At 39.8% G+C, this 15873-nt stretch overlaps 1 protein-coding gene across 1 annotated transcript; it reads left to right on the top strand.

The window, feature by feature from the left end:
- The first annotated feature begins 5076 nt into the window (after positions 1-5076).
- Positions 5077-12400, top strand: slc20a1a (solute carrier family 20 member 1a). The gene is made up of 11 exons (XM_080765568.1): positions 5077-5254; positions 5833-6398; positions 6752-6892; positions 7010-7095; positions 7180-7276; positions 8863-8982; positions 9961-10170; positions 10322-10796; positions 11050-11235; positions 11562-11646; positions 11815-12400. Exons 2-11 carry the CDS (start codon positions 6053-6055, stop codon positions 11968-11970), a joined length of 1902 nt encoding a protein of 633 aa, XP_080621694.1. The 5' UTR covers positions 5077-5254; positions 5833-6052; the 3' UTR covers positions 11971-12400.
- The last annotated feature ends 3473 nt before the right edge of the window (positions 12401-15873 follow it).

The following is a 15873-nucleotide window of genomic DNA, read 5'->3' as shown; positions in this document are numbered from 1 at the left end:
ATCCTACAGATCCTGTTTGGCAAGGGGTAGGAGGGAGGGAAGTGGGGAGGTAAGGGTAGGGCTAATATAGGCCTGAGCATGAGAACCGATTGTGCTCTTTGCTTGCTTATTTGCATGTTCTATCTTGCCTAACTTTTAAAATCATAGACAGTGTTTAAACATTTTCCAGAGGCAAGGCCTTTTAAATCATGATGTGTTTTTTTCCTTTTTTCAATATGTCAGTAAGCACTGGGAAATAACCTGAAAGCCCTAACAACTTTATCAATTTAAGAAAACTTCACAGAACTCCTGGGAAATCTTTGATGCTAGTCGTCGCCACAGTATTAATTCAACATTGGCATTGGCTCGATCATTTAGTGATGGTTGAGGCTTCTGCATTAACCCAATGATAATGCACATCTCATCAACATGTAGCACACATTAAGCAGTTAAACCATTAACTATGACAGGAGATCTACAAGGACAGAATATTCAAATGTTTTATGAATATTGCTGATTATTTGCTTGTGCAGTGCTGAAACTGGTATTTCCACTTGCTGTATACATTCTTTAGTAGGTGTAACCTGAACAGGGGCATTGATGCCATCTAGAGGCCCTTAGGTAAAGTGTTTACAGGGAGTGATCTTGGTAAAATGGGTTTGTATTACATTAGAAGTGGGCACCAAAACAAAATGGGCACAGGAGAAACTGGGCATTAAAGCAGAGTGAGTTCTGGGACTAAAACAAAGTGGTCACAAGTAAACTGGGCTCTAAGAGTGAGAAGACTGGGCACTAAAAGGAAGTCATGTGTCAACTGGTAAATGTGAAGTGTTAAGCATTAAGCTTATTAATATTCTTAAGCGTTAAGTCGCATCCACACAGAATGCAAATTCAAGCTTTTTTTGGCCTTTTATCTGGTGTCCTCAAGTTTTACCTAGACTTACCATAATATATATCTATCGATAAGTATCTACGTCTCCAGTAAAAAAAACAACAACATAAAAACACAACATTGAAAGTGGTTACTGTTGCAAGATGAATGACAAACAGGATTGCTGTTTTGAATTGTATTTTGTTGTGTTTTGGTGAGGCAGAGGGAATATATGAGAATGAGTTAGTGTAGCTACACATCTTGTGATTTTACCCTCAAGCTTAATCAATGTAATTATAGAAGAGAATCCTTGTATAGGAGGTTTTGGTCTAATGAAAGGCTAAGATTAAGATCAAATCAAATTATTCAACACCTGACCTTACTGGGTCAATCAATGTCAAATAAATCATAAAGGTCTGCTAAATAGTATTTCTGCTAAAAAATGTTGTCTAATTGTTTTGACAAATTTATAGCATTGCAACTCAATTCTGTCAATCACAGCAGAGGGCACTGTTGCCCAATATGTGCAAGTGAGTTGTGAGGTTTCATAAAGTTGTGAATAAAACACCAGCTTACCGGTATGTGAATTTTAGCAAAAACATTTTCTCATGCTTCTGAAGAACACAAAGCACTTTATTCTTCAAAAGTCGGTGTATTTACAAATCAGTGCCTCCAACATTAAGGGAAAACAACATTTATCTCACTTTTAGTCTAGGAGTAGTAATTAGGTATAGGCATCTCAACAGAAATTGGCCAAGCTTTCTGGGAACTTTTCTGTGCTATACCTGGACTGTAAATAAACAGATCAACATCTATATTCAACTATAAACAAAACAGAAGATTTGGTATTTAACAAAAATACATCTTCTAATCTTAAAAGTAGATGATTACATGGGATGATTGTGATTGAATATGTGTCAAAGAGGATAATGGTTTTGCACAACACAAACAGTGGTTTCTATTTACTCCAGTGCTCTCTATTATAGTACCATACCTGTTTTGTTTTTTCAAAGGCAGCGCACAGACAATTTTGCATGGTCACAACTTCACAAGTGCCTCTTAATAACCTACTTGATATATTTGTCTGAATATGAAGCATTATTATTAGCTCATGTCAGTTTATTGGTATTCAACCAAGTGTTGAATAACTTGTTATTCCTCAGAACAGGAGCAAGGTGCTAACACAAAAAAATGTACAGTCGCAAAACATCTTTCTTTCTTTCTTTCCCTACACAAGAAAACATTAGGATCCCCCTTTGGGGTGTACAATTGGGAAGAGAGAAAAGGGTTGGGTTGAGAGAGCATATAGTGAGAGAGCCTGTGTCTGCACTCTGCACAGGGTCGAGAGAGCATGCATATAGTGAGAGCGTGCGTGTGTGTGTGTGTGTGTGTGTGTGTGTGTGTGTGTGTGTGTGTGTGTGTGTGTGTGTGTGTGTGTGTGTGTGTGTGTGTGTGTGTGTGTGTGTGTGTGTGTGTGTGTGTGTGTGTGTGTGTGTGTGTTTGTGTGTGTGTGTGTGTGTGTGTGCATGTCAATCAAAGATGATTCTGGTGTCACTGCGCGTCCCTGACAACCTTTGCTGTGTCTTCCCCCATCTCTCTCCCTGTTTCCTGTCAACCTTCTGTGATCTATCAATAAAGGCAAGTGCCTGGAGAGCAGCTTGTTCGTGGCCTGTAGCTCACTTTCTCAAAGTTGGGCCTTGTAGCCTGAAGAATACAAGAAAGGTGGGCACTACCTTTCTTGTATTCAGGCTACAAGGCCTTATATAGCACCTTTTCAGACAAAATCACAAAGTACTTAACAACATAAAACCAAACCAAAGTGAATCATAAATCATAAACTTTCAATTTTAAAATGGTATGGAGCTAGCAAACCTGAAATCCAATGGGAGGCTGTTCCAGAGTCTGGGGGCCGTGCCTGAAAAAGCCCTGTCACCCAGCTTGGTCACCAACTTAGTCTTAGGGACCTCTAGCAGGGCTAAATCAGAGGGGCTCAGGTGACAAACTGGCACATGGGGTTAACAATAAAATGTTAAAATCTATTCCAGATTCCAGATCCTAGTCCCAGTAATTAGTCTGGCAGCCACGTTCTGTACCAACTGCAGGCGGTGTGAGGATCCCTTGCTGAGTGTTGAATAGAGGACATTACAGTAGACCAGCATTGACAACTTTGTGAAGGTTTGGGGTGGAAAGGACTGGGCAGATTCTGTGAATGTTTCTTAAATGGAAAAAGTATGTGTGAACCAGAGTAATCTAGTAAGAGAGTAATGACACTCCCGTTGACTCTCATTGTAACAATGGAATGCGGAAGTGCTCATTCCATATCAATGGAATAGTTCCAGCCATAGGAGCAATGTTTTGAACTATCGCCCATATGTACCCGCTTTGCGGCGAGATCAAAGCATGTCACCACTCTCTTACTATATTACTCTGGCGCGAACCATAGATTTTACCTGGGCCTCAACACAGAGGTCAGAGTCCAGTAGTACACCCAAATGTTAGGCTATACCAGTGTGACATTAGCTGACATGGAGTTGAGACAGTTGTGTAATTGGGTTCTAGAGGTGAGAGGGGGTCGTCCTCTTGCTCCGTCTTGGCGTCGATCACCAGCTCTTTGTTCAGCAGTAGACAGAGCTCTACACCAAATCTTTTAGCCAAAATTTCAACAAAATCTCTACGCATCGCCTTGTGAGTGTGCCTATTAGCTAAATAGCATCGCTCCCCTGCACCCCCCCCCCCCCCTCCACTACACCACTCAGGGACACTTAGCCAGGAGAAGAACCAGTGACCAACTGATTACCACTAAGCTACGTACACCCAAAGGAAATTCACATTTTAAACCGGTCTGTCTGCCTACAGATGGATCTATTTATCCCAAATACATATTTTTATTATGATCCTCTAATGCCTACAGTCTCATGTGCCCTCATGACACCTGTCACACCTCTCACTCCAGCATATAGGCCTACTGTGCCCGTTACATTCATCTAGGAACAGGCACATGAGTCATCATGACAATACTTAACCATAAGGATCGCAACGTGGAAATGACACTTGGAGAGCCTGCTGCCAATTTAAGTTAATATTTAACCAGCAATGTGGTATTGCAGTGAAAAAGGCACTTTAATATGCTATTCCTTTTTTCTTCATTTCAATTGCAATTGTTTTTAACATGGATTACTATTCTATCAAAAACAATTTAATTGAGTGACAGTTTATCGCCTTGAGGTATAGTGAGCCTGTGTCATCTTTCAATATGCTGTCATCAACATGAGACTCCTAGACAAACATGACAAAGACAACTCCTAGATAAACATTAATTTCATTTCATTAGACATGGCCTCAAACTAAACATAATTTCAACAAGCATATCAAATAGAGAATTTGACATCCACTAAAGCACATTTGATATGATGTTAATATTATTTTCTTTTCTTGTACTTTTCATGGGATACACCCAATCTTTGGGGTAATTTAAATGATTAAATCTAATAGAACAGATCTATGAGTCATCTCTATATGGGCCTGTCCACCAGGTCAAAATGAAAGGTCAGTATGTTCCAGGAGGGCAATTTAAAGACTAACTTGTTAGATCTCATAGATTCCAACCACCACCAATACTACTGTACATATAGCTTTACTAAATAATAAGTAATGAACAGGAACCCATCAGCAGTTTTGGGTGCAGTGTAGCATTTCAGCACATGGCAACATCTGCTGACTCATATATGTTCAGACACTTTAGTGGAATTTCATGTAACAAAGCAACTAACTAATATTAAATAGAAGATTGATCATTAACCGTTTTGGATCTTGGGTTACAAGTTCTCAAACCCCACTGTGAGATTCCCATAACAGTCTGTAGCTTCCATGTTGCATGCAACATTTCCAGTCATACTTACTGTAGGCCTACTGAGTTTATTTCTAACAGAGAGGAGAAAGAGAGAGTTTACTGAGTTATGTAATATTTAGGTAAATGTAGCCTAAAATGTGGCATTAAACCACAAATGAAAACAACCCCACTTTTTGGAGTTGTTTGTCCCCAGAGGCAAGCTGACAAAATCCTCTTGTTTGAGGAACGCAAATGAAAACTGTAATTTTATTTTCTGTCAACAGACAATAAGCTAAATATTAGCGGCAGCAATGGTCTCGTGGTTGAACTGGAAGGGCGTTACATATCCCATGTAAACCCTCCTCCAACCAACCCAGGGAATATATAACCTCCTGTACAGCTCCAACCTCTAAGCAGCAGCCTTAAAGCGAATGAGTCTGACGCACTTGCCACACTGAAACATCTGTCGACTTTGCTCACAGACAGAGGCGTGCACTCTCTCTAGCTACAGATAGAAAGCGGCGTGCAGTGGACCCATATCACACCGAAAGAAAACTTTCACTGTGGACTTGCAAGTGAGTACTAGTAGTCTATCAGTTAGTATATTTTTACTCCCATTCATCACTAAGTTGTTATGTAGCGTAGGCCTACCTATTTGTCGTCGTAACTTGCTGATGCGCGGATGGCTGCCTGTTTACACAAAAAGAAAAATCAAACACTTTTCAATTATGCAATGCAAGCGCATTGCCAAAGCTAAGAAGATTTACAGAGTTCGTGACCAAAGACAAGACTGAATAGGCCAATTAATCGCCCTCTCCGCATTATGGTTCGTTCGTTCTTTGAAGTTTTAAGTGGCTTTGTGATTTTATTATGCAAAGCATTTCAGGGCTCTAATTGCACAATTCTAATTTAGGGCTGCCTGCCACGGTGTGCCAGTGCCACCACGCATTTAATTGCTGTTTTTGTTAAATTTAATTTTGATTAAATCAGTTTTGAACATTTTGGTCATTTTCCATGCCTTCATTGCCTTGTTGGATTAAGGCAGGTCTAAATCCAACAAGTTTGCTCATGTTCATTTATAATCAAGTCTAACATTACTATTCTTTGTTTCAAGCTCTATTCTTAACTACCTAATATATGTTCTTTTTTGCAGCATCTATCATCAAAGGCTGACTCACAATGGCTGAAGTTCCTCTATCTATATCATGTCATTTTATAATGATGCCTTCAGACAACCCCTGTATACCTAGATAGCATAATCAAGTTCAGCTTTTTACTAGAAAGAGTATAATTTATACACACACTACCTCATAAATCACTGTCAAGCTATACTGAAATTGGCTGAAAGACATTTTTTCAGAAGTAGCCTAACAATGGATACTACTACTTTAGCTACCATCGCTTCCACCACCATGGCTGTGGCTTACCAAGCTGACATGTCAAGCTACTTGTGGCTTTTAGTGGTGGGCTTCATCATAGCCTTTATCCTGGCCTTCTCTGTGGGAGCCAATGATGTGGCCAACTCATTTGGCACAGCGGTGGGCTCTGGTGTGGTGACGCTGCGCCAGGCCTGCATCCTTGCCACTGTGTTTGAGACCGTGGGCTCCATTCTCCTGGGAGCCAAAGTCAGTGAGACCATCCGCTCGGGAATAATCGACGTCAGAATGTACAATGGCTCTGAACATGTGCTAATGGCTGGATCCATAAGTGCCATGTTCGGTAAGTGATTGATCTTCTTCTTTGGTAGGTTATTGTCGACTTGTCAGAATCCACAAGTTACTATAGTAATTGTGTGGTGGACGTGAACAAAACTACTGTACCATGTTCTCCCTCCATAGTCATAGTTACCTTCAGCAAGGTCCTGCACCTCCAATTGGAGCTTGTCATAATGCAACTTCCTAAGATTTTCTCATTCTGTCTCATTCTCAAAGACTTGGGCAGATCATTGTTATAAAGATGTTTTGTTTACAGTCCTTACAAAAAAAATGGATAATGTACGTTTGATCAGGTCATTTTCATAATCATCTTGTGGGACAAAGTGAGGCTATACGTTGTCATTTTTTGTGCTTCAGGTTCTGCTGTGTGGCAGCTTGTGGCTTCTTTTCTGAAGCTTCCCATTTCTGGAACCCACTGTATTGTCGGAGCTACAATCGGTTACTCCATGGTAGCTAGAAGTTACCAGGGGATCAAATGGATGGAGCTGCTCCGCATTGGTAATTACTGTTGGTTTTTCCCATGGCTTGGAACATTATTTAAAAAATAATATCAGGTTGGCATTGTACAATTAAAAGCTGGATATAATAGTCTGAATTATTTCCATTTTCAAACAGTTGCATCCTGGTTTCTTTCACCCCTGCTGTCTGGAATCATGTCAGGAATTCTCTTCTATTTTGTTCGCAAATTCATCCTGAACAAAGTAAGAGTCAATGTTGTCTATACAGTATACTGAGTTCTCTACTGTGTGCAGATCCTTGTCTCAGTCACTCCATAACTTCCACAGGATGACCCGGTGCCCAATGGCCTCAGAGCTCTTCCTATATTCTATGCTGTCACCATGGGCATCAACCTGTTCTCCATCATGTACACAGGAGCTCCAAGTGAGTACAAAGACAGGCGTATGTCATACACACACTCTACACCCCTGGTTCTCCGGAAGCACTCTCTCACTGCACTGCACTACAGCAGCCATTGAAATCCCTGGAGCAAGAGTTTGCCTGGCATGAAGTCTGAATAGATGTGTTGCTGCAGACTCAATGGAGTGCTCTTCCCACTATTGTTGATGACTATCATCTTATGACAAAAGCAGGTGACAAAAATATGAAATATTTCATTAATATTTCAACCTTGACATCATTTATTTTGTCAAAAATAAGTTTTCCACTTGGGAAACATGAGAAAAAAGTAAAAACATATTTGTTTTTATGTTTACAGTTACAAAGATATTAAAAAAACAATACAAATACAATAAGATATGTATAGAAAAAAACAGACACTGATTAAAAACACTAAATAAAGAATACGCATTCAAGTAAAAAATAAAAAGATAGACTAAAACTGAATGAATTGATCTGAGAAAATATGGGCATTAAATGGACAATTTCCGCTCCTTTTTGTTTCATTTGCAGGATTGAACTTTTCAAGAAGTCAACTGGCCTGGGCCCTTCACTGAAGGCTGCAGGCCGGTGTGTGTATGGGTCAAGGAATAATGCACACCATTACACCCCCTGCTAGAACTATCTCTCTACAACACATTTTTGCACTCACACATTCAAACCACATTCTAACTTCCTCAAGCTGAAATAGTCATTCAGAAAACTCATTATACCTCATTGGTTTCATACATTAGTGAACCCTTAAATTCTTGATACAGTGTTCCATCTCTGTTGAGGGCCAGGCCTCACTGAAATAAGTCTTGTTAATGGCTATTTTCTTTGGCCATAATATCCCCCCGTTTGGCCCTGTGTTGGTAATTATTGTGTCATTGTCTACATGGAAAAAAGGGTAAGTTGTCCCTAAAATATTGAGGATTAAGTCATCTTCTCAGGATTCACCTCCATAGGAAAGGACCACAAACCTTTGCTGATGGACTGACTTCAATCATAAATCTTTATTTAATTAGTGCCATGTAAGTAAATTGTCCCTGTCATGAAACATTAATTGTCACTACTCACTACCAAGTCAACCAGTTAAAACAAAATGTTACCTAATCTGAATAATAACCACACAACAATATATTTTGCAATTATATGTACTAGATCTAAAGCCTAAATTGACTAGATACTAGAACTGTACTTAACTGAAACTAGTACGTGTACTCCAAATTATCATTGTGCTGCAATGTCTCGCTGCATAAAGGAGATAAAGAGAGTGAGGCATTGTATCACATTGATACAGTCGGGCACTGCATGGCAGCCATACTAAAAGTTCAGAACTGGCAGTTGAGACTTTTTGCATAACCTCCGACAAATCATGTGATCACCACTCACGAGACGGTGAAAAGGAGTTCCATCACATGTTCCTTGATGTCTTGAATAAGTTATGAAAGTTATTAATTTCTTTCTTTTTACTACTAAAAGAACACCAGGCAATATTGTTTATGGATTAATTAGAAACATGTTTTTTTTTGTCCCTTCTTGTTTGAGATGGTGTACTCTCTCATGTTGTTGCCCTTCTCTGTACCTAGTGCTGGGTTTTGACAGAGTGCCATGGTGGGGTACATTGTGCATTTCGTTGGGTTTTGCTGCTGTCACAGCTGTGTTCGTGTGGTTTATAGTCTGTCCGCGCCTCAAAAACAAGATCAAACGTGAGTTAACAAGCTTTTTTCCTTTTAAAATCTTATTGGAGAAAGTTATTTGCACTACCTAGTGAAACTTCATGTGATAATTTAGCAAAATGTGTGTTTATTTGGTGGCAGTTTGGCAATTCAAGGTGAAAAAAATGTTAATCTCTGAAATTATTGCGAACGCAGTGAGCACTTACTACGAGTAAGACGCGCGAACGCGGGAAGCGAACGCAGATCGTAAATTGCAATAACAATTAGAATAAATGGTGTCCATATATGGGCACAAAAGGGGCCAGGTCCACAACAAACAAATCACTGGCCCCTTTTGTGCCCATATATGGAGCTGAGTGGACCTGGCCCCTTTTGTGCCCATACATGGAGCTGAGTGATTGCTGATGCAACACACTCAATATTTGGATAGCGGGACAGACAGACAGACAGACACACAGACACACACACAGACAGACATGATCTGCTAGGTCTCATAGTAAGTGCTCACTGCGTTCGCAATCACTGCGTTCGCAATGAGACCTAGCAGATCATGTCTGTGCGTGTGTCCGTGTGTCCCCCCTTTGTGCCCATATATGGAGCTGAGTGATTTGTTTGTGATTTATGCAACACACTCCATATTTGGACGTATAGCTGCTTTGGGGACTCCTTATATGGTTATGGTAACTTAAAAATAACTTAACTTAAATAAATAATAACTTAAAAATAAATCTTAAAAAAAACCCAAATATGTACGAGCTGCGTTCGCTTCCCGCGTCTTACTGGTAGTATTCACTTGAAAGTCATTGTAGTAACCAACAATACATTTGCAATTACAATCTGACAAACCTGAAATTGTGTACAAATTAAAATATGAAGTGTCGCTTTAAATTGACGCTCCGGATTTTGCTGTGTTAATATTCATGCACAAATAAATTGGCCTCATCATTGCTTCCCTGCATCTTGCTGTTTGGTGGCTGGAGCTTTAGTTTACACTAGTTTTTACAACAGGGAAAATGGCTGCTAATCCCTGTGAAACTCCACTGATGGAGAAGAACTCAACCAACCCACCCAAAGAAGTGCAGCCATCCAAACCCAGTGACCCTGGACCTGAGACTGCTCCAGCAGACACTGAGAAGGTGGCCTTCAGCCTGGGAGGTTCAGAAGATGCTGATTTGGATGTCAATGAAATGGACACCAAAGACTTAGATATTGGCAATGGTGAGATTAATTAATTAATTTTAAAAAACAGTACCTTTGTGTATTAAACTAATGTACGAATATTGTTGTTCACAAATGTAAATTCATTATAGATTATTGTTTTTGCGAGCTTTACATGTGGAATATTAATTATGTGATGTTATTTCTATAGCACTAAATGGCACTTTTGGCCCCATGACCATCACTGATCCCCACAGTGGACTGTCACACACAATACATAAGGACTCTGGGCTTTACAAAGACTTGCTTCACAAGCTCCACATAGCGAAGGTTGGGGACTGCATCGGTGACAGTGACACAGAGGAGCGGCGGTCCATGCGCAGGAACAACAGCTACACCTCCTACACCATGGCCATCTATGGCATCCAGGGGGACCCCAAGTACAAGGACAGTGACAGTGGGCTGCAGAGTAGGCCAAGAGTGGGCAGCTACAGCAGTTACAGCTCAGCAGCGACCGATGGCGGGCCAGTCAACGATGGGAGCGGAACAGTAGAGGCCGGCAAAGACCTTGCTCTGGAGGAGGATGAGCTGGAGGTTGACCAACCAGAGGTCACGTTGTTGTTCCAATTCCTACAGATACTCACGGCATGTTTTGGCTCCTTTGCACATGGAGGGAATGATGTCAGGTACAAAGCAGCTATAGTATTCAAAATTGCTGCACTGCTCTGTGAATTTCATATAATCTCATTTGTATTTTGGGCCATTTGGAATGTTACACTGTAAGATCACTGGTCCCATACAGGATTTTTGCAGTGTAATCCAGAATGACCCAAAAAAACTGTCTGGAACTGCTTCAATTCTTAGATCACCAACATTATATGCAACCAACTATAAGGAGGGCAAGGGGTACTGTATCATGAAAGCTTTCTTTTCCATCAGCAATGCGATTGGCCCCCTGGTGGCTCTCTGGCTACTATATGAGAGTGGTTCTGTGGTCTCCAATGCACCCACACCCATCTGGTTGCTTCTGTATGGTGGAGTGGGCATCACCATTGGTCTCTGGGTGTGGGGTCGGCGAGTAATCCAGACTATGGGCAAAGACCTCACACCAATTACTCCCTCCAGGTACTGTACCATACCATATACATATGTACAGTATCATCAACGTCTTCATTCAGTATCCTCAACTTTCATGTGCTATTTTATCATTCCACAGTCATAACACAATTTTCTGACATTTAGTTGGCCTACTGTACCTTCGTGAATGCGACGATGCTGTCGGATGCTGGAAATAGATCTACAAGCTCATGACGTGTTACGTTGTGACACGTTGTCAACTTGTAGACTGGCTGGCTATACAGAGTAAAAATTAAGCAATACACTATTAAAAGGGCAATACTTTTGACTTTACAAACATGTCTATAATTAATAACATGTTTTATTCAATCCAGTGGATTCAGTATTGAGCTGGCGTCAGCACTCACAGTGGTGGTGGCCTCCAACATTGGACTTCCTGTCAGCACAACTCACTGCAAGGTAGTGTACTGTGCCAGAATTATTATTATTAATTAAAAAAAACACTAAATTGGTTCAGGTCTTAACGTGTATAATGAAATATCTCTGGCCAACCTGTATGAGCTGGAGTGATGAACCAGCTGAAATCACACGTTGACTTACATACCATGCTGCCATGTCTCAATGCAGGTTGGCTCTGTGGTGGCAGTGGGCTGGCTGCGGTCCAAGAAGGCAGTGGACTGGCGTCTGTTCAGGAATATCTTTATCGCCTGGTTTGTTACAGTTCCTATCTCTGGCTTCATCAGTGCGGCCATCATGGCCCTCTTCATCCATGTCATATTGTGAACGTTCCGCTGATCTGACAGAATACTGATGGTCTATGACGCAGTATACGTGAATAATGTTTTTATAAATGAAACTATATTGAAAGACTTAATTTCTTTTTCTTTTTTTTCCTGTACAAACTAATCACAATTGTAGCCTATATAGACTGCACCAAGATGATGATGATTATGATATATCATTGTTTGTAGTATTTTGCTTATTGTCTCATAAGGAAGATACTCTGTAAATGGCTTCTGAATGAATAAACAATGCATGGCAGGACCTAAGAATGCAATTCAGAGAACCAGACGTTAACTAGACTTTTTATTTTATTTTTTACTTTTCACATGAAATCTATATTTATAAAAGTATCCTTGATCAATTAAATATATTATTGAAAGAAGTGTATCTTTATAAGAACCTACATTGTGAATAAACATTAATACCAACAGCTTTGTATGTTTTTGTTTTTGTAAATTATTATGGTGTAATAATGCATTTCACTGTAAATTGACCTATTTGGTGACTACAGATATCACAAAACCTTTTACAAAATGTAACATGATATATTATGAAATACGTTAAGTATAAGTTTTTATTTAAATTATCTAATGGAAGCACTGGCCGGCGGGCAGGCGGACAACGGCCACATCACTGTGCCTCAGACATAACCATAAACAAAATTGATAAGCCCATATTTAGGCACCTGTCCTGGATGTCAAGAGCCACAGATCCTATACCGCTATGCCCATAATATACATATATGGTCATGTGCATATATATAGTAGGCTATTAGTAGCCTATGCCCTATGGGACTGACCGACTTCAAACTGCGTGTAAATTGGCAAGGACTCGAGGGAATGAGGTGCCCGCGCCACTGCGCGCCAGTTGAGTCATTTGGATATGCGGTGGTCCAGAGTTTCTGATCGACTGATTGTCTATATAGCCATATATGAATATCCAGTTGTCCACAACCACCGATCCAACTGATATACCCATATATGGGCATGCCAATATACTGTATGTAATGGATCTACCATAATTACAGGCCTTGTGTTCTTTCACCCATTCTGGACAGGAACCCTTTTTAGTGTTTTAAGGATTATGTTATACTTTAGCTATTGAAAAATATCAGATCTACAAGCTCGAGCTTGTAGATCTGCTATTTTTGAAAAATCTTTGCTTCTGAGGGTGGGAGGGGGGGGGGGGGGTCCCTGGAACAACATATTTTCAGATGGGGGTCGGCAGCCAATTACATATATTTTTGGGGGTCCTTGACATAAAAATATTTGAGAATATGTGTTTTTCAAGAAAGGATTTAGAAGACATTTGTAAAATCATCTAAAAGCAGTAGCTAAAAATAGTAATGAAAGTAAACACACACTTGGTTTCTGAGAACACAGTACAGTAACTGTTGACATAACTGTTGCCCCCTAGGTACTATATGTGACTGTCCACAATGAACTTGTACAACTCTTTTGTGAACACAGATATTTGTCTTTTAGATATGGAACAATATGTAAATATCAGAAGTTGTCCCTTATCTGCCTTACCTTTAAATCCTGCCATGCCTGTCAACAATCCGTCATCAATAACCTCGTTTGACTCCATGGACATATATTACATAATGTTGTAAAGTGATTTCTTTAAGCTTCCTTTAAATCATGCCATGCCCTTCAATATTGAATCACCCATCTAATTTTGGAATCCTTACATTCATTGACAACAGGAAAGACACAGCCCATATTCACTCCATATCCGTATCCATATGCTGGCCAACTTAAAAGTTTAGCCAATTCCAGCCATATTTTGAACAATACATTTACCCACTGACTCCTTGTCTGAAACATTCAGACTGACAGACATCTCTGTCAGTGCAACCAATAGTGACTGTATTGGTATATCCATCAGGGATAACTCTATGCTTTTCCATTTTGCAATGTAGGGTCGGTTACACCAATATACCAAGGGTCTTAGCTGAGCTGGTAGATAATAGTCCCTTAAAGATGGGAGAGACATGCCTCCTCTCTCTCGGGGCAGTTGTAAGGTAGAAATTTTCACCCTTGGAATCACCCATCTTTAATATGTTTTTTGACTGTCCAGTTACATGCAAAACGTAAAACCACACATGGAATCATTAATGTTTTCCTCATCAACAGAATATCTTCAACTTAATGACCCTAGTTAGTTTAGTTGGTAGAATTTGATCTACCCTGTCCTCAAGTTCTCAACTAACACTGTTCTCTACAAAACCAACCATCAGTGTAATAACCATAATGTATAATCATTGACCCACCTTTATAACTTGTATGCTACAGTTAACTTGCCATCTATGTACATAATTATGTGGCCAAGGCTTTAATAAATTAAATTAAATCTTTATGTCATACACAGGGAGGTCCATATCACAATTTAACAACACAATACAATAACAGTTTTTAAAGAGAGAATAGACAGCACTTTATTTCATATAGGTTTTGGTTTTATTGTTTCTTATTGTTTTCTTATTGTTATGGAAAGCAGGACATGCACCTGAGAAAGAAATGGTAAGGTAATTTATAACTAATAGATGACTAATGTCATAGGCTATGACATTAGTCATTAGCTATGACTCATATATGGCTATCATGCTATGAGATCCACATGGAAGACATGCATGAGGTCATTCTTGCTTTGTTGTGGCAATAAAACGTTTTCTAATATTAAGTCTTGCATGAACTGGATTCAAAGCAAAGCAACGTTATTACATAACGAGGACCAAAGGAAGCGCACATCCATATACCTTCAAAGGCAGGTACTTGTTCAATGTTATTACATAACATATTTCACATAGAGGGTAAATTCAACATCACTGTGACACTTTCAGCAATATCCAGTGAACTATCCTTTAGTTCTTCACATTTAGGGAGACATACAGGCCGATTAGTCATCTTCAAGTTAAAATAGTCAGCTTTGTGACAGCTTTGCAGGGGGAGAATTGTTCATACCTGAATAATGTGACATTCTATTATTGTAATGTATGGTTGCCTCTGGAACAACTGGGAATCTCTTTTGTAGGCGGATGTCATCACACACACACGCACGCATGACGAGCGCGCGCGCGCGCGCACACACACACACACACACACACACACACACACACACACACACACACTGATCGATTTAAATTTGTATTCACAGTTAATTAGTCATACAGATCATACAGTTAAAAAAGGGGGGGAGGGTGTGTTACTACTGTGTTAAGCCCCTCAATATGTGATCAAAATACATTGGAACCCAATTAATTTGGGCAAGATAGCATACATGTTTATCACAAGTACAGAGACATTATGTATCATCAATTTGTAGTAGTAGAAATAAAATGTTTTGAAGAGAAAATGCTAATGCGTGGAAAATCTAGTTTGATGGAAATAGGTTTGGCCAGGGAAAATAATCTATGATTGTATGACATAGAGTTAACCTCTTTAGTTACAGGCCAAAAGGTACTGTGGACTGGTATAGTACCACCATGAGGCTGATTTGACAAATGACTGGTGGAGAGACTTCCTGACTTCAATGAATTGAATACACAGGACCCCAATTGAAACAAGCCATTGTGCTTTCTTGGTTTCAATCCTTTTAGCATTGTTGTATTCCTATTAAACTTAGTCTGTACATTCTTTTCCTTTTTGTAGCAAACTGTTTATCAATCAATCAATCAATCAATCAATCAATCAATCAATCAATCAATCAAGCATGCTGCTCTACTGGCAGCATGCCAAAATGTTTGATACTGCAGACAGACAGACAGACAGACAGACAGACAGACAGATTGATTTTGGGGGGTCCCATCCATGGTGCCAATATTAGGGTCCTTGATATGAAAAGGCATGAGAACCACTACTGTACACTCACTTTTATTTTAGTAAGAGGCAATCTTTTAGT

The sequence above is a fragment of the Protomyctophum bolini genome (assembly GCF_963924005.1).
Source record: "Protomyctophum bolini genome assembly, chromosome: 6".
NCBI lineage: Eukaryota > Metazoa > Chordata > Actinopteri > Myctophiformes > Myctophidae > Protomyctophum > Protomyctophum bolini.
This window is presented reverse-complemented; position numbering and strand designations above follow the sequence as displayed.